Below are 25,759 nucleotides of genomic sequence, written 5' to 3' on the forward strand. Positions count from 1 at the left end.
CCCCCACAACATCATAATGTGGAACTAGTGCTTTGGTTCAGTGCAATAATTAGGCTACTGTCGGTTTTCACATTAGACTATTAAGATTATAAATAAGTATAATAATTGACTCCGTAATGTCATGGAGTCAAAGTCCAGATCTCAATCTAATAATTGTGACTTTAAGGAACATTTGCATCGTCCAGATGACATCACACACAGACTCAAGTAGCCTCTACTAAACACTGATTTTGGATAATTCTTCAAAAACATTTATGTCTTTATTATATTAGTTATGATCGAGAGATGACAGGAAATGTTATGAGAGATGTTTCAAAAGAAAAGTCACCGAGATCATCTGTGTCTTGACACAGGTAGGTGACAGATTCACTCTATCCAGGTTTTATATTTATCAACGAACACTTAATGTTTTTATGTTGATTAGTGTTAAAAAAAAAGGAACACATTCAATTTATTGCAATTTGCTTTTGCAGAAATAAAATGTTAAAGCATTCAAGGAAAAATCTGATAAATATTCCAGGCGACATTAGACCTTGTTGACACCTATTTATTGAATATTCACACATACAGAAAACACAGAGCCGCATATTATACTTCAAATCATAATAATAGCAGTAATATGGTCATGATAGACATATAATTAGAACAATCATAGTAATCATAGGGTCTTAAAATTATAGCAGTAACAATGTTCATTTTATACTCATAAAATTCTCCATAGACATATTTCAGTTTCACTGTAACTAATAATATTAAGTGATGACATTCCACCTCAGATCAAACAGGGTAAAAAGAAATAACTTTGGAGTTAAAATGAGGTTATGATACAAGTAACACACACTCGTTCACACTCAGTCACACACACACACACGTATGTACATTTGGAGATATAACACCCAGTGTCGCCCAGCGACTGTGTGTAGGTTTACAGTAATTCATAAAAGTTTGACGAGGCCGTATGAGAGACTTCATATCTTCCCCGGGTCTGTTGTAATATCGCTAAAGTGTGTTTGGCTGGTTTAGAAATAATAACTGTTACAATCACACACTTTTTAAAATGCCAGCACCCCCATGTGTTCAACTGCAGAAACACACATCTGTCATTTTCCAATTAAAGAAGTTCACAGTTTCAAAGAGAGATTGTGTCAAGAATATTTACCTTGTGTTAAAAATGAAAAAGAAACAGTGTGTGTATCATCTCACGCTGGACATGTGGACCTTTAATAAACTCTTGCTTGATTATGTCACGTTTGTTTATTTGTCCTGGAATCTGCGGTTGTGTAATATTGTGATAATGGCTGCACTCGTCTGCATGACTGCTGATCGGGCTGTTTCTGCTGTGTGCGAATTATAATTATGGCCGGACAAAAGGCTTACCTTGAAAAAACTTCCAATTAAATGTTGCATAAGTGGAAGCTTGAATTCAGCCTTTGCACCGAAGGCTGTGCAACTTGCTGCAGTGGCTCAGTTTAGTTCATCGTCGTTTGAGTGCACATGCAAATATCACAACTTTACAGTGTGCAGCCATTTTAGCAGCTTTGTGGTGCAGTTCTTGTAAATCAGCGGAAGAGAAAACAATAATTTCAAAGGGTGACCAAACACACCTTGCCTGATTCCTGACTGTAATGATCCCGTTGATACAGTGGTTTACACACATCCATAGCAAACATGTTGAAATTTGCCCTTTTATGATAGAAAAAATGTGCAGCAGCAGTTGAAGTCAGGCATCACAGACGTTAGGGTTGACTCTGCTGAAGTAATGAATCTAGTTTGTAGCAAAGTTTCCTAAATTATTTGGGTATTGAAGAAGGGAAAGGCACAGTCATGAAGCTCTGATAGCACCTCATGTAAATGCTAGACATGTACTGTAGGTTTCAGGGCTACGATGCTAGAGGAAACTTTTTTATGCATCTTTTTTAAAGGGCAACAGTTCCCTCAGACTGACTCCTGAACATTTAAACTTAAAGGTTCAGTGTGTAGAATTTAGTGACATCTAGTGGTGAAGTTGCATGTTGCAGCTGAACACCCCTCACCTCACCTTCCCCTTCCAAATGTGAAAGAGAACCTGTGGTAAACTTCAGTTGTCATAAAAACTCAAAAGGTGTTCAGGGACTACTGTGAAAAACATGGCGGCCTCAGTAGTGAGGACTCGCTCCCGATGTAAATATAAAGTATTGAAATATAAAGGGTCCGGTTAAGGGTAAAGAAGACAATCCGTAAAATTTAGACGAAATAGTGAAAACATCACTAGGATTATTTTGCCAATAGATCCCTTTCACCTAAATCTTACACACGGAACCTTTGAGGACTTAACTTTAGCCATGCTAATGCTAGCTGTGTGGCAATAAGGGTGGCAGCATTGGTCAGGCTGTTCCACCTCTTTGGTCAAGTCTTATCTTAAGAACGACTTACTAAGAAACTTTGGAATCCTCTGATTTTTAGTCTAGCGCCATCATGGGTTTTTGGTAACATGTCCTGACAACTACTTAATTGATTGTCGCCAAATTTTCTAACTTGTCCTGTTTATACGATGGACTAAAACGTTATACAGACATTCATGGCACCTGGAGGATAAATCCTCATGATTTTGGTGATCCTCTGAGTTTCCCCTCTAGCGCCACCGTGAGGTTTACATTTGTGTTTTCGAGTAAAATAAAAACTATTTGATGGAATTTGTCAACATATATTCACATCCTCCCACATCCTAAGGATTCATTGTACAAACGTGGTTGATCATATGTATCAGCAGAGCAGAATATCATCGTGAGGGTTAATGTTGCTATGCTAGCATTTAGCTGTGCCTGAGTACAGCCTCGCTGAGCTGCTAGCACGGTGAGCTAGGACGGTGAGCATGGTAAACAATATAATATACCTGCTGTCTATGTTAGCATTGGCATTAAAGCAGGCCTACTGCAGTGCCTGGGTTCAGCCTCACTGAGCTGCTAGCATGGCTTCGTCTCATAAAATGTCTGCTTGTCTCACGTTGTTGCCAGTTGAGGAGACTTTTGCCCAAGAGTGATCGCACACACACAAAAAAAATCCCACCGCATCGACACTTGTTGCTTTTGTAGGACACAAACCGGTTCTCATGGAAACCTCTTCATTTTCAGAACAACCTTTACAAACTACGTTTTTTAAAGCGACAAAAAGATTCTCTCTGTAGTAACTCCACATCAAATGAAAGAAATATCGGGAATTCCCATCGAAAAACATCAATAACTTATTGAGCTGTACACCTTTTTGCAATATATCATTTCAATATCAATATTATAAAACTAGCAGGATTCAGTCACCCACAGTAAAAAAAAGAACGAAACGAGCTGCTGTAGCACCTTATTCAAACAGCGTCATCATCTTTATCACGTCAGCGAGCACAATGTCCTGCTTCTATGAGACATCAAACCAAAAACCCCTCTCGGACGAAGGCCTCGCTTCCAGAATCGTCTTATACACCAATGTTTTTTTGAATTTCTTTACAGATACAGATTCACATGAGCTAAGCCACTAAAGAAAAAGCGTCTCATTTACATGGACGAGCTGTACGACGGTGACGCGGCTGAGAGTCGGGCTATTGCTCTCGTCCAGGTATCGTTGCTGCAGCATCGACGTCTAAACCCAGCCACACACCATCACACACATTCACACCAACACACAGAGGAGACGACCCGTCACGCTCGCTCTGGTGTGGTCATCTGACCAATGGCAGGAGATATTGTGTTTGTACGTGTGTGCTTTTGAAAAGGGGTGAAGAATAAATGTAGTGAACTAAGTTATTGGTACGACATCATAAACAACCTCCTCCCTTTAAAGGGAATGCCCAACAATTTGGGAAACGTTTGCTTGTACCACTGTAAAAATATATGTGAAACTACGGCAGGCAGTGACTTAGCTTAGCATTAATTTGGAAAAGGTACGGTGGCCGAGAGAGCTCAACGCACAGCCAATGAAGAAAACAAGTGCAAATAGTAAAAACGTGCAAATTAAGAAAACAACTTCATCAATTTATCGTCACTCTCGCTGCAAAGAGTCACGACACGTGCAAACACAGGGCCGCGCTGCAAATGGTGAAATTGACACCAGAAATGTTTCCAGTGAACCCAAAAAAGTCTGTAGTGTGTTGTGACCTTTTGCAGTGCACATGTCGTCAAACTGATGAAGTTATTTTTTAAACTTGCACATGTTTCTTCTATTTGCATGTGTTTTCTTAATTTGAGCTCTCTTGGCCACCGTAGAAATGTCTAGATCTGTCCAAAGGCCTTACCTGCACCTAACACAAAATGCATTAATAAGTGACCTTTGGCGGTTGGGGTATTTCTGAACTTTGGACAGAAAGTCTAGCTATTTCCAATCTTTGTGCTAAGCTAATCTCAACTGGCCTGCTAGCTGCAGGTATATATTTATCGTAGAGACGTGAAAGTGGTATAAATGTTCTCATCTAACTCTCAACGAGAAAACTAATTTGCATTTTCACCCATAATTTCTCCTTTAACCACATTTTGTAATAAATGTACATAAATTATAACTCTCTAAATCCATTTGATTATTTTTCAACAGGATCACCTTCACCGTCTTCATCCATCTGTATCATATTAAAATATAACGTAGAGGTGGCGCAGCACCATCTGTTTTGACAGTTTTCTGCAGATGGTCCGTGAGTCCAAGGTTTAGGCATGATAAAGGCATGGCTCAGTGCTGGATGGGGCCTGTTACAGAGAGTCACGGGGTCAGTCGGTCAGGGGGGTGAGAGGGGGAGGAGGAAGAGGAGGGTGGAATTATAGTTATTGACTGGCGGAGGGACCCCTGGGTAAACATGGGGAGGGTGGCGGTGCAGTTTAGCACACGGAGCCAGTCGGATCTGCATCTCCAGGGGTGTAGAAATCAGGGATGGGTAGACCAGTGTGCAACGTGACCTGCGGAAAAACACATTTGATTACAAATATATGGGTTAAAAAATGATGGTAAAAATGTTTAATGTATTTCTCCGCCTGCAGGTGGAGCCGTTGAGCTGTTTGCTCAGTGGGTGTTTTTGTCTCGGGGGCAGTTTGCTTTCATCAGAAACAGTGATATGAGAAAAGTGCCTGAGAGCAATATGAAATTCAAAGCTGCTAACTGTTGTTAGGTCTTTGAAGCTTCCTCTTTCAAGGCTTAATCCTCCGAGGCCATATTTGTAAAACTTGCAAAAGCATTTTGAATGCATGATAACTGTACTTATGCTACTTTATTGATCTTTAAGTAAAAGACTCCGTTCTTGCTTGCGGCATCAATCACTGCTCGCAGAGGGTGAGTGTTTTGTACAAGGAGCCAGGGTTCGCTATAAAACTGCTCCAGGGGATTTTTCAAGTTAATCAGTTATGATAAATTAATCCGGACGGTTATTATATATGGTTTGTGTAAGAATGTACAACATAAAAAAAATTAACTCTATTGCAAATTATTTTTCTAAATAATGCAGCAACATTATATTAAACTGACATATTTTATGTGGACACATTTTTACTTCAAACATTTTAGATTCTGCACAATACAGTGAACTTTCAAAGAAGTTCAGTTTCCTCATAATTAGGAGAAATACTCAGCCTTTGCAAAGATATATGTGATATCCTTCAGAAATAAACTGGGGCATTTATCAGACTGAACATGAACTGAACAAAAGATGCTAATGGGTGGAATTATGGGATAGCTGCTCCACGCTGCTGCTGCTGCTTTGATTAACACTCTCTTTTTCAAAATCTGCTCCATGAAAGTCCTCCGACTCTGAGGAGATGTAGAACTGTATCATTATTCCTGTAGCTTTACAGTCGTGTAAGTTTAAATATAACATCTCATTTCAACTTTGCAACGCTTGTATACATTTTACATGTTTGAAAATGTATAATGCATTTTGTGGTCTCAGCAGAATCATATTTTTACTAGATTTCTTGAAAAGTCGTGGCCTGTCAGTAGATTGTATATTTCAACGCTGTACTAAGTACTGAACATGTACTGATGTTTCAGGGCTACCATGCCAAAGGAAACTGTTTTTGTGCATCTTTAAATGGGCAACAGTTCCCTCGAACTGACCCTGAACATATAAAGTTCAGTTATAGTCAGGGAACACCATTGGTTCGGTGGATCCACCCCTTTGGTCAAGTCTCATCTTAAGAACAACTGGATGTGTTGCTAAGAATTTTTAACAAGTGGTTAAACTGTCAAAGGATAAAGAACCTATTTCCGTTGCTCTGTACAGTACATCATATCATTCTGTACCTGGACATTTCGGTTGAGGCTGATTGCGGGGTAATAGACGCCCTCCAACCCTTCAAACGCCACAGGACCCTGCTGCTCATCGTTGATGAGGAAGATGAGGATCCTGCGTGAGAAGTCAAGCAGCATTCCTATTGTAGCTCCTTTACTGATGCCTCCATCCGTCCTGCAGCGTCAGACACAGAGTAGGTACAGTTCACTCACATTTAAGGAAAGATATTCTCAGTAGCACCCTGTAGAATATGTGTAGACGTCCTCTCATCCTGCAGCTGCACCGTTTCAGTTTTTGAAATATTGGAATCTGAAATATTTAACTTTTTACTCTACTACATCTGGAATTACTGTTTACATTAATGATTAAGATTTTACATTGAAAAACTCGATGATCTTGTGTTTTAATAATAAAACACTTTGTCCCTTCTTACAAAAAAACGACATCAGTGAATTAACAATCATGTTCACACACCTCACTTTGTTTTTTACCTGTTAGTGTGTGAGTTGTTGTGCATGAACCATGAGCGGTTGTTGTCCACGTACATGGCCCAGGCCTTGTCGTCCTTCCCCAGCATCACATCCTTCAAGACGTCGCCCCTAGCGATCCCGAAGGCCGGGTCGGGGTGGTTGTCGTAGCGATCGATGGTCATCTCCCAGTAATGCACGCCGCGGGAGAAAGCAGAATTACCCATGACCACTCTGTCGTCGTAGCTGTTGCACGACACCGTCAGGTTGTCGTTGGAGAAGACGATGTCCGGGTGAGCGGAGGCTGGGTCAAAGGTGAACCAAGCAACTGTGCACAAGAACACACACACACACACACACACACACACACACACACACACACACACACACACACACACACACTGTGGTTTAGCATCAGTAAAATGTCAAACACAGGAACCACGATCACGGTGAATGAACTCTACAATGGTTGCATGGATCTAGAAGTTGGAGGTTGGATGGGGTGAAGTTACACTGAAAAAATATTTAAATGAAAAGAATAACATATATGAGAGAAGATGAGTTTTGCTATCACTATAATGATTAATTGTTCTTGGCATCATACAATATAACTTAACATATAACTTAATTCTATATATCTTAATCTTGTGTCAGACAGAATGCAAATAACCATTGGCATTTGTTTAAACCTGCTTGGAACACCAGATGGGTGGTGTTTATGAAAACTAAATCCATTGTTAATCAGAAAAATAAACTAATTTGACTTTCTTATTGTTTTGTTTATTTCCATATAAAATGAGTGTGAATCACCTGGATCATCATCATGATGATCCAGAATGACACAACGCTGTCGACTTCCTTTATAAGCTCCCCTTTAAGGCAGCAGTTTAAATTCAAAATGGGTGAAATGACTTTTTGTCACTCATAGTAACAAACCAGCAGGGAAACGTCTCTTGACAGTGCAGTTCCTGCTCAGTGCAGTTCCTGCTCAGTGTTCTAACTTCCTCTCCAACTTCACTCACCGCTCTCATGGGAGACATCTTCGACTGCAGCAGGAAGCTGTTTCCATAGAGAAGAGTCCTGATAGACGCACTGTACAGTAAATGCCCACCAGCAAATGTCAAATGGAACATTTCTCAGCTAAAGAAATATATTTACTGCAAGAGTTGGTGGAGACTGAAATAAGAGGTAACACGAGGACAAATATTGGACTTTATAGAGTTGTAAATAATAATGTTTCAGTTGAAATATCAACTATGAACTCTGTTTAACTTTCTATGATCTTTTGCAGAACATTAAACTCCAAGCAGGTTAAATCAAATACTAACAATACATTTTCAAACTGTTTGACGTTAGGTTAAATAAATTCTATCACCACAGCTCTTAACTCTTAACTCTACACAGAGAAATATGGGAGGTTAACAGGCGGGCATTTGCACTTTATATGGGCTCCACTGGACTGGACGTTACATTGATGTCACTACAGTAAACTTTCATTACAAAGCTTTATTTCCCAAAGGAAATAAAACAAAGGAATTTATAAGAAGCCTGTATCGGAGGTTTAATAAGTGAAGCCCACAGAGCAGCAAACTGCCCACCTGCTGGTTTGAGAGTGAGGACTGCACTGATGAAACGGGCAATAGCCAGGAGGGGATCAGAGAGGAAACTGTCGGCAATGAGAGCCGTCCATACCTGTGCCTATAGACTGAATATCACATGGAGGGTGTCCAGCTGAAATGTGACATGAAGGGGGAGAGGGAAGAGGGGGAGGGAGAAAGAAAAAGAGGGGAGGAGGAGAGCAAAGCGAAGCGTTGAAGCAGACAGTGTAGAGGGATCAGAAGGGGGTGGCGGAGAGGGTAAGAAGCTGGTTTAACTCAGTGGACAAAAAAAAAAAAAACCAGAGAGGACAATCCCAAAAAACAAAACCACTGCAAACAAAGCAGGGAAGACTTGAACAGTGACAGCAAGGCATAAATAAAGAGAGAGTCTGTTCTGATCGAGAAACCTTTCCTCCTTTCCACTGGGAAATAAAAACCGACAAAATCAAAGCAGAGTCTGGTCAGGGTGAACGATGTCAGCGCTCTGCACAAACACATCTGAGTGGTTAGATCCCTTTGTACAGGCCCCCGACAGCTGCTGGGTGCTGTTGGTGTCAGGTAGGGAGCCTGTCTGGGTCTTTCAGGTCCACTAATGGATGACAAGCTTCCCCTTCTATGCAGAGCAGCATTAAACTAATGAGAACACAAGCACACGGGTGGATTATACACAAACCTGCTGATCTTGGATGTACCTGGTTTTAGAAAAGCACAAACACACTCTAAAAACAGAATTTACATCCTGTTGTTGCCTTTCGTTTAAAACCTTGCATCTGACATTGTAGAAGCTCTCTGTTATTATTTTTGTGTTACAAGTAAGTTTGATTGCCACGGTGTCCTTAAAATCCCTGAAAAAAATCTAAATGCATTGTTTAAAAAATAATGCAGAGGTCTTTAGTTGACTTCCAGATGGTGCAAGGCTTTAATCTGGCAGCAACAATTTATTATTCTTAAGATCTTGAGGATCTGGAGGATTTTATTTTTGATGTAAAATGAATGTGGCTCCCAAGAGAAGAAGGAAACTGAGCGGAGACTCAAGTGTGCGATCTCATCAAGTGATAAAAACAAGAAATCTATTCAGACTCTAAGTTGCTTTGTTTTCTGTAAACAAAGATGGACGACATGTCTCCACTTCCTCCCAACTATTCAGAAATGAAGCCAAAAATCTTGGATAGGAACGATAGAACAGCTTAAAACACCTAAAACAGCTGAAACCATCTTTGAGAAATTGTTTTCATGTTCTTTGACTTTTTAATTTGTTGCTTGTCCCATCCACTCACATAGAGGAGTCAGGATTAATGGCCTGTGCAGCCAGCCACCAGGGGGCGATCAGGATGGTTTGGCCTGATTTTTGGCCGCTGTCATGTCATCCATTTTTATATACAGTCTCGTCTACAGTACCACAATTACAATTAGTCTACACACAAAACATTTAGGGTTCATCATGTCAGTAAAATCCAATATAACATCAAGAGAAATGCATCATGCAAAAAAAGGGGAATAATTCAATAAAATGATTCCTAACACTGAGAGGTAATCCACCTGGGAAACAATACATTAGCAAACGTGTTTTCAGCACGAGGTATACGTGTTGAAAATCTGTGGATCACATGACAACACGACTTGCTTAACAGCTGCTATTTTCTAAATGACAGCCATTTGAAATCAGGGAGGATGAGTGACAATCTGATTTCGTGGCTGTCAGTGTATATTTATATGAGTGATTTTGAACAGCCTCCTCATGAATTTTTAAAGCATCAAGTCTTCTCTGTCTTTGCTTGAACACTTTGTTTGATTGAGATGAAATATCTCAACAACTCAGTTCCAGTTCACAGGGTCCAGTGTTCTAAAGGTCCCATGTTTCCCTATCACACATAACGGGAACCTGAAAAAGGAGTTTCTCTTTATTCACTTAATATTTCATGGATTGTAGTGGGAGCTTGTAAAATGGGGTTTCTGTTCCCCCCATCTGCCTGTTTATATAATGAGAGAACATAGGACCCAGGGAACATGGGGTCCAGGGAACAGGGGACCCTGTGCGCAAAGATATGCTCTTTTAGGTAAGTAAGTCAGTAGGTAGGTAAGTAGGTAGGTCAGTGGGTAACTAGGTCAGTAGGTAGGTAGGTAGGTAGGTCAGTAATTAGGTAAGTAGGTAGGTTGATGGTCGGTAGGTAGGACGGTCAGTTGGTTGGTAGGTTGGTCAGTAGCTAGAGAGAGCTGCTGCTTGAGCTGACGCCATCTTGCTAGTTTGACAACAAATATTTGAGTTTGGTTTGTGAGTCCAGCTGAGTTCATACTGTCAGTGAAAAAGCTCTATAAAGTTTACAGACTTTACAGACTCAAATACTCACTGAGTATTCCAAGATCAATAATAACAAACGGCTGAATTCTGCTATGAGAGTTCATTTTGTTGAATTTTGTTCATAAAGGCTACAGTCGTGTAAAGTAGGAGGAGGAGCTGGTGCTTAACGTACTCTCAGATGTCTGCATGATCAGTGTCTTGCTGTACTGTCCCACTCCGCTGGCGTTGAAGGCCTTCACTCTGGACTTGTACTTGCTGTTGAAATGAAGCCCGTCCACTGTGCAGATGGTCTCCGTCCCCACGTATACTTCCTGTAAAGACACAGCGATTTCCTGTTAAACTGGCAGATACATTAAGTTCAAGATTACGACACCGAACAGACACAGAGTACTGCTCATGGAACCCAGCTTCGGGAGGAATAAACCATTTGGATTCGGCAGTGAGTGTAATAAATGAAGAGTGTGAGTTCGTACAACTGAGCGTGGGCGAGGCAGCCCACGCTGGGGTATAAATAGACGCGGGGACACAACTCGTCGAGCTCAGCATGGCACTGCGTTGGCGAGCCTCAATGAGTCAGAGAGCATAGGAGACGGACAACTTCCCACAAAATTTGACAAAATAGTTGTTTTGGCATAGCTCTGGAGGAATGAAAAAAAAATGAAAAGAAAAAGTGAGTTGAAATGAAAGAGATGCACAGACTGGACGGCAGATGGGAAAGGCAAAAACAACACGTAGACATTTTAAAACACTAAAAACCTGTATATTGAAACACAATCACAATAAACTCAACAACATATAACGTTATAATATGTGCTCTTGTATGTTTTGTACAATTTCAGTGGTAAATCTCACGCAAGCTGCCCCACAATGTCCTCAAGCTGCCACAGAATTTGGCACTAACTGCCTACCAATTAGCAGCGAGCGGATACAGTTGGTGGATCTGTTGGCAGACAGGTTGTAAATGATCACCCTCTCATGGAACAGTTGTAATTAAGAGCGAGCGATGAAGGCGCGTACAGGCGTTTTGCAGAACACATAATCAACTTAAAGGGTGAAATTGAGATTGCAACCAGCTGCCGTTAGCTCGCAACAAACTTAGGGCCACTGCCTGTTTTTCCTAAATTAAAACACAGGATGCCTCAACAAACAGCTGCTGGACGCTCCACATTGCACAGCGAGGGTGGAGCTGATGATCCGAGTCTGCAGGAGCAACTGCAGCCACATTTCAGCCTCGTCGCGAACCACCGGAGTCGACAGGGTCGTCAATGCAACAGTGATACAAACAGTGGACATCGTGGGTCAAAGACAAATTTAATTGAAGATTCTTATATATTTTGGCGTCTAAAAGGATATTAACAGTTCGTGAAAAGAGAGAAATTGAAATACAGTATAGGGAATACATATGTAATGTTTCCCAGTGTGTTTGTTTTCAGGAGCTTTAAAGATAAGTTAAATTACTCACAAATGCATTTTGGTACCGGAGAGCTACAATATATGTTTTTAAACTGTATTTCCAAACCATGAACTCAGTTATGATTTACTGGGAAATGCACTACTGACATTTTGTGAACTGATCCTTTAAAGTGATGCTAGAAATGTATTTTTTAAAGGTTCATGCAAAACAAACCCAAATCCTTTTTTCCCAGTTGCTTAAAACTTTAACGCTGAGGAGCGTTTCCTTTTAAATGCTTCAAAATTAAAAGTATATTTTCAAATTTAGCTTCAAGAGAGGGAAATAGGGAACTCCTCTCTGTCTCTCCTCATTTAGTCTCTCACATTTCATGGATAAGCATCTCATCTTGTTTTGATCTCAATTGGCACTCGTTATTTTCTTCTTGGACTTTGTTTCTTACAGTACAGGAGCAAGAAATAAAAGATTGTTTAAAACAGGAGCAGCAACATCTCAAAGCGTAGCAGCACTTTAAGAAGCCTTCATGTTGATTGCTATGAGACTGTAGCGCACGGTGGAAGCTGCTCTCCACAGGTTTAGAGTTCAGACACAGATATCCTCTGTCATTGTACTGAGGGAATTGTTCAGGAGGTATAAGTTGTCCTGGTAACAAAAGCAGGGGGCTCAGTGTATAGAAAGCTGGGCAGGGTCTTATGAGGATTGATTACACGGTGAACCTCTGTGAGGGTATGAACGCAGCTTTGATCCAGGATCACACTTCCTGCGGGATCATCCCAACCAACAGCTGCACGACAGAACTTTCCTCCTGTCCGTGTGTCACTCAGCGCCTCGCTTCACCGAGTCACGTGACCTGCTCCCATGTCACTCCGAGCTGCGCGGCGCGGCCGTCACACGTTCGACTCTGGGGAATCAGCGACAAAGCGCTGCTTTCACATTCCCCTGGCTGAGCCGGTGTCCTCCCTGGCACCAAGTGAACGAGTCTTTGTTGAGATAGAAGTGACGCAGTGTTCTAAAGGTGAATTATGACTCCGACTGGTCCGGTTTTTTTTCACTTTTTGTTTTCTCATCTCAATGTAAATGTAACAAAAGTTCACTTTTTAAAGGAAAAGTCACGGTGACATCAATTAAAGTTGAAGAATCAATCCCAACATGGGGGGACAGAGGGACACCTACCCTGAAGGGGCCACCGTTCCCGTCGTCCAGCTCCAAGATGTATCCGTCCACGGTGATGGTGGAGAGCGGTGGCTGTTTCCATGACAACGTGGCACTGTTGTTCTGCGTGCAGCATTCCTCTAGCTGGAGCATCGGAGCAGCTGGGACTGAGGGGGGGAAACCAGGCCAGGTTACAGCCCAATGAGGTATGGACGCACACACACACACACACACACACACACACACACACACACACACAAAACTGCTACAGAATACACAAACACAGACAAATTCACATGCAACAATCCGTAATACATGAAATGCTCCTCCTGACATTAATTGAGAATGAATTCTTCTGTTTACCAGTAAAATAAGATGTGATTTTAAAACAGGAAGAGGTCATATACACAAGAACAGGTTGTTTATAAAGCGCCACTGTTAACCCAGGGGGCTTGGTGGCACAGATGGAAGAGGACACTCAGGTTAAAGAGAAAGAACATCAGTGTCCATAATAGATGTGAAGAAGACACATGCAGAAATATCACAGTTTGGTAAATTCGTTACTTCAGGATTGTAAACGCTGCAGTAATATTATAATGAAAAGAGAACATCTGCTTCACTCGACTGCAGGAATATATTGTCCTGTTCAAAAACACTTCAGCTCAGGGAACATCTCTCAAGGGGACTTAAACTTTCCTCCTGTGCTGTACCTGCCACCTCCCCCCCTTCACACGTCTCTACCCACTTATCTCCTCTCTCTCACCTTTCATCTGCACAAAGTCCAGCTGGTGGATCGTCTGCAGGAGCGGCCCGCTGTCCAGAGTGAGGTCAAAGTCGCTGGTCATCCTCGGGGTGAGGGTTCCCTTCCCCCACTGACTCTCCGTCATGTGGACCCTCCGGATCAAAGCATCCGAGATCTGAGAGCAGCCACAAACTCGGTCACTCACCCATAACAAATATCACAGGCTTAAAGTCAAAGAAAGTCCGGTGAACACGCTGAGATGAGAGATTTGTCCCCAGACAAGCAAATAATTTATAATATATATCAATATATAAAAACAATAAAACCCCATTAGGTTTGAATGGAGATGTTTTTTTTCCTTCCAGGACTTTTGGACTTGTTATTTTTTGGCATAAACACAGATATTTTTCCATGATGGGTAAAATAATTTCTGCACTGTGCTAAAAAAAGCAGATAAATATATGATATATCATTTAAATCTAATTTTAAAAGCTCCATGCAGATGATTCCTGTGCTTCCCACTGTTGAGCACGTATAGTCTGCAGCTGTCAGATAACACACACAAGACCAAAGTGTTTCAGTCGACAAACTATTGAACTGAGTTTAAAGATAAAAGATAAAACTGTAACTTCACTGTATTTATCGAGGCAGATCTGGTTTTAGTTATTTTTCAGTTTTATCTAAATGCATTTGGGTCTGAGTCAAATTAGCAGCTTGTGATTTACTGTTTTCCTCCACATGAATGTTCTTCCTTGGAGAAATGTCACCAAACCGCCCACGACAAGGAGGGAAATGTGTGAAAACTGCAGCTTTTACGGTACAAAATGAAAAACTAGAAAACTGCTCTTCTCACAGTACATTTGAAAGTTTCAGTTTCTGGCATTTTCTTATCTTCTCATGTTTAACAGCAGGGAGACTCTCATTCTGATTGAACCTGCGGATACATGCACGGCGATGAGGAGTTGTAGCTGGAGTTTACTTTATTTTAAGGGGTGAACATCTTGGAAACTTTGGAATCATGTGCATCCTCCTCTAATTCATCCACTAAATCCAGGAGAGTCTTACCTGGAGGAAACCGCTGGGGTCGTTCTCCTTGATGACCTCCAGACAGTACTCCATCAGCCCCGTGGTCTGACGCAGCTTCACCGTACAGTGGGAGATCTGATCCCGGACCACCTGGAATGGAAAGAGTGAGAAAGGGGCAGAAAAATTATGAGAGAAGAGAAAAGAACCACAGGGGAATTTGGTTTTCAGGAGTAGACAACAGTTACACAACAACAGCAAGCATAGGGAAGGTAATTGTATGTTAATCACCGCCCTTTTCCTGTAATCACTATGAACTGGAAAAGGAAGAGAACGCAGAAGTAGGGTAAAATGAAGTGATCGGGTATCAATATTGCAGAGTGGATGGAGACTGGAGATGCAACGAAAGGGACAATGAGGTGAAGGAGGTAAAAGTGATGGAGGAGAGATAGAAAAGGAAAACAAAGTGGACAGAGGAAAAAGAAGATGTCGGGTGGAGGAATGAGGCCGGCAAACACACAAACACTAAACAAGGCTGTGAATGGATGAATGAGACGACCAGGAGGAAAACCAATAATGAGATTACGAGCAGGATAGATTGAGTAATTTCTCCCTCTGGAGACTCGGACACAGATCGGGGGAGGGAAGAGGCGGCTGAGGGGACATCAGATCCTGCCACTGACGTTAACGTGAGGGAAGTGACATTTTGTTTTCACACACCCGTCAGCGTTAGCCCGTTACATCAGAGCTGAGATGTGAAATTTTTCTCTACAATTCTCAACAGAGTGAAAACATGCACAGACACATGCATCAGAAAACACGTCCGATATCAGAAAATACAATAAGAATGTGTTTGTAAATCATTTTATATTTTCATCCTCCTGAAACATGAACCCTGTCTTCTTCGCTTTGATTTGATATTTGATAGATGTGACCGGGGAGATTCCCTCGGTCTCACCGACACTACTGATGTCCACAGAACCTCCCCCCCCACCACCACCACCACCACCATCCTCCGCCTGCCACAGTGAAATAAACGGAGGAGCTGGACCAACGGTTGCTAGGTAACAGAAACTTCACCGCTGCGATCCGAGGGGCTCTGAGGAAAATCCTTTCTGCAGCCGCTTGGAGACTGACAGACTGTACACACACTGACGACTGCAGTATCGTTCCACTGATACAACAGCGAAGACTCGTGAGATTATCACGGACTGTATTTTAATTAACTGCACTTTCTCAGATAAATGTTCACAAAAATATTAAGTGAGATTAAAAAACAAACAACCATTATAGAAAAGGGCAACTTGCAGAATGTGGAGCATGAAAACCTACACGGACAATATGCTTTGGCCTTTTCTATTCCACGCATCACATGGAAGATTTTAGTATTACTGTTCGCATCAAACTTGAAAAAAATATTTAATTGAAATACATTTAAATATTTGTTTTTTATAACCAAAGTCTATACAACAGTCTGTATCGTTGTGTCACAGATTCATTTTTTACTCCACTAACTGTTATTCAATGTTATAGTAGTAATATATAGTGATAAATTCAACTATCTTCATTTTTAATCAATAATTTAGCCCTAACGTTATTACATCAAAAACCCAATAAAATAAAAAACAATCTTTACTTGAGATGAGCTGCCACAGAAAAAAGATAAATAATAATACATATTTTAATTAAGTGCATAAATAAATAAATAGAAGGCTATTTCTGTATTTCTACATTTATGCATGTCACATCTATTTGTTTTACAGAACTAATAAATCAATGTGGAAATGTGTATATCAATAGATAAATTAATAAATGTAGAAATAAATAAAAAAGAAATACAGAAATATCCACTTTCATCGCAAAATGGTTTTTATTTTTTCATTTTTTTAAAAGCATTTAAGTATTTGTTTTTTTGCATTTATTTCTTTATTCATACTTCTATCCTATCCTTCATACCACACAAATGTGAAGCCAGGGGAGTGAACTTAGTGTTTGGACTTCCACACCTCATGCTGCATATAGTCTATTAGATAATCACGATAAAACATTCTGTCCACAGGCTTTTTTCTTTTGTGTGTCACGTGTAAACATGTCATTTGTCCAAACAACCTGTTCTTAGAATGTAAGATCAGAGGGAGCTGTTGCCATGACAATGGAGGCCAGCTTCAATTGCGGACAAATATGGAAAAAACACAATTATACATAGATGACAAAACATTAGCGGAGCCTCAGATAACTGCATAATAAAGTTGTGTTTAACGTCTTATCTATAAAATCCAGAGAGTGTAATCATCACAACATATATCACTCATATTATAAAATCACATATATGGAATAAACAAGAAACTGTAACATTAGGATCCTGTGCCACCACATGTGTAAATGATTGAACACATTTTCATTAATAAACCTAAAATCTTTCAGCGCTACAAGTTCTGTGATCGAGGGCGACTGAGGGTCACTCCTGGCAGCTAAAGCTACATATCAGCTGATACTGATGGATGCTAATGCTACAGCTAAAGCTCTTCGCTATGACTGATACACCACATATTAAATAAAAACACGAGGCCAATGAGCATTATGGGACATTTCTTCAGGGCGAAGCTGAAGCCAGATCACAGACAATTTGACTCTGAAAAGAAAAGAGAAGAAAACAGGGAACGACTGATATGAGCAGTGTAACACGCTTTAATCAAACCTCAGAGAACTCACAGCGTCTGTTTTCTCTTCTGCCTCTCTGGGCATCTGCAAACATTCTCAAATGAGCTCAGATAAAAAACTGCACAGACACAAGATACAAGAGTTTCTCTTAGTTCTGAACTATTACAGTTTCTCAGCCTTTACTCCTGCAGTTTCTTTTAAATGTGTTCTTATCTGCTTTGAGCCGAGGAAGGTACATTTAAGCAAAGTCTGCAGCTGAGTCAGTCGTGTTTCAGATCCTGAGGCTGGAATCACGTTTGTTTTGACCTCTTATTTCCTTTCTGCCAAAATATCTTTGGTTTTGCATCCTGCTGAGATGTCAGGCTGCAGAAATGATTGAACACTCAGCCCTCGTCCATTCTCACTTGAGCAACGTGAACTTAGATGAACCAAACATTTAAAAAAAAGCAGCATCTCTTTTAAGGCTGCAGACCAAAGCAGAGAAAATGTGTGTCTGACTGAATTAAACAGAATTTATTTCGCAAAATTAAGATTTACGTTGACGCAGCTAATCACATCTTAATTACTCCCCTCTTTTTAGTGCTGTAATCAATCAGGGGACCGTGTTTAACCTCTCTTCCAATACAGTGAAATGAGATCTCCCTCCAGCGGCAATGATTCAGTCTATATTTCTCTGGCTGAAGGCCAAACCGTCCCTGCTGTGTCAAGCCTGGAACATCCACACCCCTGCAGTGGCCTGGCAGGGCTTCAGGAAGGGTTTGTCACTCCCTGTTTCACAACCACACTCGCTCTCTGTCCTCCGCACGCAGCTGGAATCACAATCTCTAAAGTCATAGAATATAATACTGAGGAATCCGACTTGAAGGTGCAGAGAAATGCCAACAAGTTTCATCATATCTGTTCCCCTCGGCCCTCCCACTCAGGTTTGACGCTCGCATTCGTCTTTCCTGAAATCTGCTTTACGTCAGCTCCGGACTAAGATATAAAAGCTGCCACAGACAATACATCTCTGCCAGATAATCAGCAGATAATGGTGAGTAGGGGGGGATTCATTCATCCAGATTTAAGGCGGGAGAGACAGCAGCAGCTGGAGGTGGGACGCTAACACAACTCATCTCAACACAATCTCATTAAAGCGTGTTACTATTCTCACTATACAAGGGATTGTATTTTCCCTGGTAAACCTTTGACAGTGTCAAGAAACGCCTTGTTTTGCAATTCTAAAGAAACAGAAACACGTTCCTGGATCTGCACCAAAATTTTGAAAAATCAAGAACCAATTATATTTTCGAGCGTTTCTACGTTTCGTGGAAATCTGTCCAGTAGTTTTTGTGAAATCCTGCTAACTAACAAGCAAATGCCGATTTCCAATATTTAAAGTTTCTTGGCCACTAGGGGTCAGTAGAAAACTGAAATCGCAATACTTTTTGGAACCAGAATTAACCATATTTGGAGGAGCAGGGGGTGGAGCCTGACTGAGAGGTCGAGGACACTGCACGCCCACATACACCTGCGACCTACACCCATTGGACATTAGTAGCCACGCCCACATGCATACACTGATTTATCATCTATTCGACTCTAACTGGGACCATCATTTGGAAAATGAGCATCATGCTGTACTGAAGAAGAATTTAAACTATAAAACAAACAGAAAATGTTTACTGACGTTATAAATCAATAAATTAGCATCATTAAAAACAAATGATGTCTGCCAGCACTGACAACAACTCCAGTCATGCATCAGCTGCTGTTCTGTGACGGACTGCAGAACCTGCTGCCTCTATGAAAAATGAATTAACCTCCTTCTGCGTGTTTCTGTCGTAATTATTAGGCCACTGCGGCACTTGTGGCCTTGCAGGATACTGTGGCTGCAGTCTTCTCACCTGCTCTGTCACAGCCGCAGCACAGGCTGCTGCACAGGACCGTCAGGACCCTGCCGTAAAAATCCTTTAACGGTCTGACATTAAGGACGTGCATGAAGATGATTTAATGATACTGAGAGACAAGGGGTTAGATGGGGTAAAACACGGAGCGTAAAACATGTCGGAGGAGAAAAAGGCCGTAAGGGATCAGAGAGATGTGAGGAGTGATGGACACAGACACAAGAGGAGATGAAGAAGGGAGGTGGAGAGTAAGAGGGGAGGATGAAACACATGAGGGGCTGAGGTGGGGAAACATTAAATCAAACTGCAGGATCAGAAGAAGGTGAATGACGGGATTAAAAGAAGCTTCTACTCCGTCCTGTGTGTAACGAGCTGCAGTGATGGTCAGAGAAAGTGACAACTGACACTTAGACATCAGCGAGGATCAAGCCGCTGCCTGCACAGCGTTAACACAGATCTGATACTCGGGTCGGCAAAGAGCAACTGCGGCAGTATGATGGGCTTCACTTCACTGATGCAACATGACGGGAACACTAATGGTGAGAAGAGTCGGGGTCGGAAAGACGTATATTTATCAATCAATGAATCTTTCAGTCTATAAAATGAAGGAAACTCCTGCAAACTGCTCATTTAACAAAGAACAAAGAATCGCTGTCTGTATGTGTCTCGCATATCTCGAGAACCGTTCATCTCATCGGCTTCACACTTGGCGTGTGTATTGTTACAGGCTGAAGAAAAAGCAGAGTCCGATTTGGTGTTATTTGGACATGTGATACGTTCGATATTAATACATTTTGAATAAACAGGCGACCAGTGCTCTGTGGCAGCTGTGGGTGGGACTCAACAACATCATTTTATAAAGCTTTGGATTGTTACTCAGAACAGGACATCCAAAGACATCATCCTGGACTCTGGGAAATTGGAATGGATATTCTTTTACTTTTTTCCTCCATCCATGCATCCATCATCTATACTTCTAATCCTTCGAGGGTCTCGGGGGGGGGGGGGGTGGAGCCAATCCCAGCAGACAATGGGTGAGAGGCAGTGTACAAGTAGACATAAACAACCACTCACATTCACACCTACGGGCATTTTTAGATTTTGCAATTAACCTAAGCTGCATGTGTTTGGTCTGTGGGAGGACGTCGGAGTACTGAGTGATAAATCTTTCATAAAAACATTCGATGCGGTCGTAGAAGTTGGAGTGGATTTGTTTTTTCGGTCGATCTATCGAGCATTTCACAAAGAAAAGCACGACTGTGATTCAGCAGGATCCTAAATATTTCATGTTCATCCTCCTGTGCCACACCGCTGCAGATCCCAATGCTGCAACCAAGACTGTCAGTCAGTGTCGCAGAACATTTTGAGTTCATCTGTCTAAAAAGTCCAAACTCTCATGTTTGAATGTTGGAAAGTGGAGGACCCGGAGGAGCTGGGATCCCCTGCAGCAGAACACTGAAAACACGGAGGACAGCAGCTCGCTGTTGTACTGAAGGAATTTTTAAAAAACAGTTTCAGTGCAGCTGTTTCGTTGAAACGACCGGAGTTTGCATCCGGTGGGAAACTCACAGACCGACTTAGTTTCAGATTCACTTTGTGTTGCTCTCATCAGCCTCAGAAGAATCTCTGATGGCAGCGCGGCTCGGCTCCCAGATGAAATACAGTGAAACAGACGGAGATCAGAAGCAGCAAGTCTGATCATATTCAACACATTCTCCATCTTACATGAAAGGACTATACAGGGAGAAGTAATTTGTCTTGGTAAATTCAGTTACATTAACAGCTTGTTAAACTTGCACGTTTGCTCAGAGACGGGTTTGAACCAGTCGCCTTTCGGGCGCATTCAAATACTGTGAGAAGCACTAACACCTTTAGAGTTTGGCGTCGGCTGCTGCCTCGTGTGCTTTTTAAAGGACAGGAAACAAAAGATGATCTTTGGTGCAAACTTTAAATGATGAAGAAAAAAAGGGGCCTGTAAAACGATCACGATGACGGATCATCATTTAAACACGTTTACTGCCTCTGTAAGTGGATTTTCGTATCTCACTGTCAGACAGGGGGAGAAATAGCTGCCCGGAAGGAAGAAAAACAATCTGAACACTTTGGAAATTGTTGCCAGCATAAGATTAGTTATGCAGTTCTCAGTTAAGGGCCTAAACTATGATCCTGTAATGGTGCAGCAACCCATAGGTAAACCCAGGTCATGTCTGCAGTGTTATGTCTGGTGGGAATTTGAAGAGAAAGTTTGTTTTTTATTCAAACTTTACAAATATCCTTGTGATGGCAAGTTGTTAAAGACTAATATATTTCAGTGTGAATGTTTTTACCATCTACATATTAAGTTCATTTAAAGGAGGAAGTCTTCTTAGACTCACAAAGACCGAACCAAAATGATACGGTCTCATCTAGAGAGGATTTCCGTGATCGGAGTCACCGGCTTGTCCCGTCCTTGGTTTTTCAACATGAGCATCGTTAGCCACTAGGTTGATTTTACACCTGACGCTCTTTGAAAAAAGGTTCATCCTCAAAGCCCTGCGGTAGGTTGGCCTGAGAAAGATCCACCCGTTGAAGCCTTCGTGTTTCGGGAATGGAAGGACGCATTTGGAAGGCCTAGTCACACCCCTGTGAAACAATGGGTCTTCAGATGCAGCCTCCGAAGAATGCAGTCTTGGGATTAAGAGGCGGATGTAATCTGCGGAGGTGCAGTGGCGTCTTTATGCATTGGGATTTTACCTCAGGCCTGATGATGAAACAGACGCACCAGAGTCTGAGTGGAGCCGAGCAAAGGTTCTTTTGTGACTCAGTGCGACAAACCACCATAAAACAACCTTCCGCCTCTGCTGCCTCTCGACACAAACACACGGGTCAGTCCTCCCCATGCTCGAGTTATGAAGAACTACTTCTCGCCTCCACAGCTTCAAACAAGGAGCTCGATGTGTCCTGGTCACCATGGTGATCAGGAGAGCAGCAGGGAGCTACACGGGAGATGCCAAGTCAGCTGCAGCCGCTTCTCTGCGTTTCAACTGGTTTCATGTTTTCCATGCGTCTCGTGGCTTTTATCATTGCGGCATCAGCAGGATTAATCAGGTCACTTCATTAGTTCCTTAATTGGTCACATGAAAAATGCAAAGCTGGCATTTTGCTTCACGCAACAATCGGCTGCTTGTATGCAAATAGAAAAATGACAACGTTATCAACACGACTGGGACAGAAACGTGCCCCGGTCGATTACAGCAGGGGGACGACCTCCCCCACTGAGCCACGGGCTAATGAAGCAGGAAGCGTCTGGTATCCACCTTAAGTGAGCTGCCACGTCCGCGAGCAGCAAATGAGAAGGAAAAAGAAACACGGGGAGATCTCTTCCATCACAGACTCTGTGGGAAACTCCATTGATGGAGTGAGCGAGCGCAGATTCACACGAGAGCTCGACGCTGAGAAGATTATTAGATCCCTCATGTGTTTCTTGCATTAAGATTCAGCGAGGGACACGCGGAGTTGCCGATCTGCTGGCCGACAGGAGGGATCAGCCACATTAAAATTCCTGCGTCTCGGAGGTGCTAATGTGTCCGATGTCTCTCTGCCCCTGAATAAACACACATCCATCACTTGACAGCCATCCTTCGTTAACGGAACACAGTTTGCATTTCAAGCAATGAAAGCAGCTCATGGCATCAGTTCAGTTCTTCAATGCGAAGCTAAGTTAAAAAATGTTTACTATAAACACACAAAAAGAAATAAAATTAATTCTGTTATGACACTCATTGCCTGAAAATGGCAGCACAACCGACAGTGACCGGACAGGCTCTGTTAAATTTGATTTATAATCTTAATATTACAGAGGAAAGTAAAATGTGTGTAAGTGTATGTAAATGTGTGTAAGTGTGTCAGTGTGTGAGCCTGCACACATGTTGCCGTGCGCGGACTGTGTTTCTCAAAACCACCTACACGTGTGAAACCTTGATTCTACAGATCGTCCAAGTGTGAAATTGGATGCTGTACGGCACAAATGTATTTACCCCTCCCCCCTCCTCCTCCTCCTCCCTCTCTCCGTTCTGTCCCTCGTTCAATGTGTTGCAGATGGTCTAAAGGAGAATGTGGCTCTTTATGTCTCTGAAACCAGAAGATACTGCTGATAAATCCTAAACCTGACAATGCAACCAGAAATATTAAAAGGATGCGACTGTTGTTTTTTTCATTTCAGCCATTTAAACAAATTCGATATCAATGTGAATCACTTGCATTTAGATGAAAATCCTTCCAGAGGGACAATGGTTTCAGTTCAGGCCACTACAGTTGGTATAAGATTTTGTTTCTGCAAATGAATGTGCAGTCAACTTGAAGTAAAATTAGTTTAGGACAAGAAATCAATCAAATTCACATTATGATTTGTTTTATTTGCCGTCTTGGTTCGATTCACGTGTTTTTAAAGGCCGATGCTGATATCTAGAGAGCAGAGAACCGAAAACTTACTTTCTGCAACTCGATGTGCAGTCATCTGGATCCATCAGTCACGTTCATCACATAAATATAATTTGTTTAACGCAGAAGTTTTTTCTTATTCTTTACTTTCTTGGTTTAAATATCCAACCTATGCAACAATTTATCAGAGTATTATTGTAACGACAGACAACATGATATCACTTCGTGGGCCGGATCTCGTCGTGCTCGCTCACCTTCAGCTTGTGCTCGTGCTCTTTGTTCACTCGAGACAGCAGCTGGGCCTTGCGTCGGTTCAGGGCGTCGATGAGGGCGTCGCACTGAGCCACCAGACACGCCTCGAACTCCACGCCGTTCTCCTGCAGAAGAGACGCACGCAGAAGCTGGGAAATCTCCAGAGTAAAGAATCTAGCAGACTCATGCAGACTTTGATTGCGACACTAAGTGCAGCATTAACCCTGAAATATGTCGCAAGTGTAGGATTTATGTGTTTTATTTCTCTTTCTTCCTGTTGTATCATCCGTCAGCGAGGTGGGTGGATAAAACATGAAGCACCAGCACCACAGGACGATGACTGATTAATGTTCCTACAATTACGTCCAGGATTATTCATTTTCACACATCCCAAACTTATCTTTCCTCCTCCTCCTCCTCCTCTTTCTTCACCTCCTCTCCTAACTTATCTTCATTGTTTCCCTCCCTCATGTCTCCGTCGAGCATCATCTCGCTGTGTGACGATAACCGGCGGCAGCAGCTAATCCCACCCTCCTCCTCTGATCAGCCTCTTTTCGATGACCGTGTCTTTGTCTCCTTGTAGAGCGAAAGGTTGCGAGCGTCTCAGTCTTCTCTCGCTCAACGTGAGACACCACAGAATGAAACCGACATCCTCGCACACGCAAATATTTAACTTCCCAAACACTGAAGCCCACAGAGGAACAACTGCCTCCTGTTGCTATGGCAATGCATCAGTTTTATTGAATGTAATGTCTTTATTGATTCCATAAATCCTGACAGTCTGGTTGAATGACACAGGTTTTCACAGGCAGGGCAGCCAATGGTTGATATACAAATTCCCAATATTATGTTGTCTGTGTTTGATTTGAATAATAATGATAATAATCACAAAAAAAATATTATTTAGATGAACAAGTTAAAACTAATGTTTGTGTTAACCCTGTGTGTGTGTGAGTACCTGGATGTGCTGCACCATGTTTCTCAGCTGGACCAGAAACTCCTTGGCCTCAGTGGCTCGGTCTGACAGGCCGGTGAGAGCCTGGGACAGCTGACCCTGCAGAGAGCACAGAGAGGACGTCGTCACACACTGCAGATACATGGATCCGTACATTTTCAAAAAGCAGTAGATCAGAAACACTGACAAATGGAAAAAGCTGACGATGAAACACCGTAGATTCGATTTTAAAAGCTATAACCATTTTTTTAAAACCATAAATAGAAGATGTATAAAAACACAGACTAATAAAATGAACGCACAGATAAATCTGAATTAAATTTACGTCACACAAAAGTGTTAAGGAGACAATGAGAAAACAAAGCTGCTTTATATCTGCTGAGAATCTGACATTTATAAATCGTCATTTCCAAATGATTAATGAAGAACTTGAGTTTTTAAGGGTTTAAAAAAGAAAAAGAAAAGTGATTCTTGTTCCTGGACTGATGGGAAATGTTTTGGATGACACACAAGCGCTTCTGTTTGGACAGTGTGGAGAAGAAAAAGGGGGCGTTCATGTATGTGAAGCGGGGTTGTGTGAACAAGGAGGTGACGGAGCGAGAGGACGCGGCCTGACCCTGTGGGAACCTCGCTCGGTTGAGTGAACCAGACAACCGTCA

At 41.9% G+C, this 25,759-nt stretch overlaps 1 protein-coding gene across 3 annotated transcripts in view; it reads right to left on the reverse strand.

Annotated features, from left to right (window-relative positions):
• Positions 1–531: 531 nt before the first annotated feature.
• trim9 (tripartite motif containing 9) overlaps positions 532–25,759 on the reverse strand; it is a 35,379-nt gene continuing 10,151 nt past the window's right edge. Inside the window, exons 2-11 of one of the 3 annotated variants that reach the window (XM_020098214.2) lie at positions 25,104–25,199; positions 24,148–24,270; positions 14,970–15,080; positions 13,926–14,079; positions 13,184–13,329; positions 10,772–10,910; positions 8,395–8,433; positions 6,727–7,030; positions 6,247–6,409; positions 532–4,910 (exon numbers count right to left, since the gene is read on the reverse strand). In XM_020098214.2, the coding sequence (XP_019953773.1) occupies positions 4,833–4,910; positions 6,247–6,409; positions 6,727–7,030; positions 8,395–8,433; positions 10,772–10,910; positions 13,184–13,329; positions 13,926–14,079; positions 14,970–15,080; positions 24,148–24,270; positions 25,104–25,199 (1,353 nt within the window). In that variant the 3' untranslated portion in view covers positions 532–4,832. The other 2 variants (XM_020098215.2, XM_069535711.1) reach the window with 2 other exon arrangements.

The sequence above is a fragment of the Paralichthys olivaceus genome, chromosome 12 (assembly GCF_024713975.1).
Source record: "Paralichthys olivaceus isolate ysfri-2021 chromosome 12, ASM2471397v2, whole genome shotgun sequence".
NCBI classification, from domain to species: domain Eukaryota; kingdom Metazoa; phylum Chordata; class Actinopteri; order Pleuronectiformes; family Paralichthyidae; genus Paralichthys; species Paralichthys olivaceus.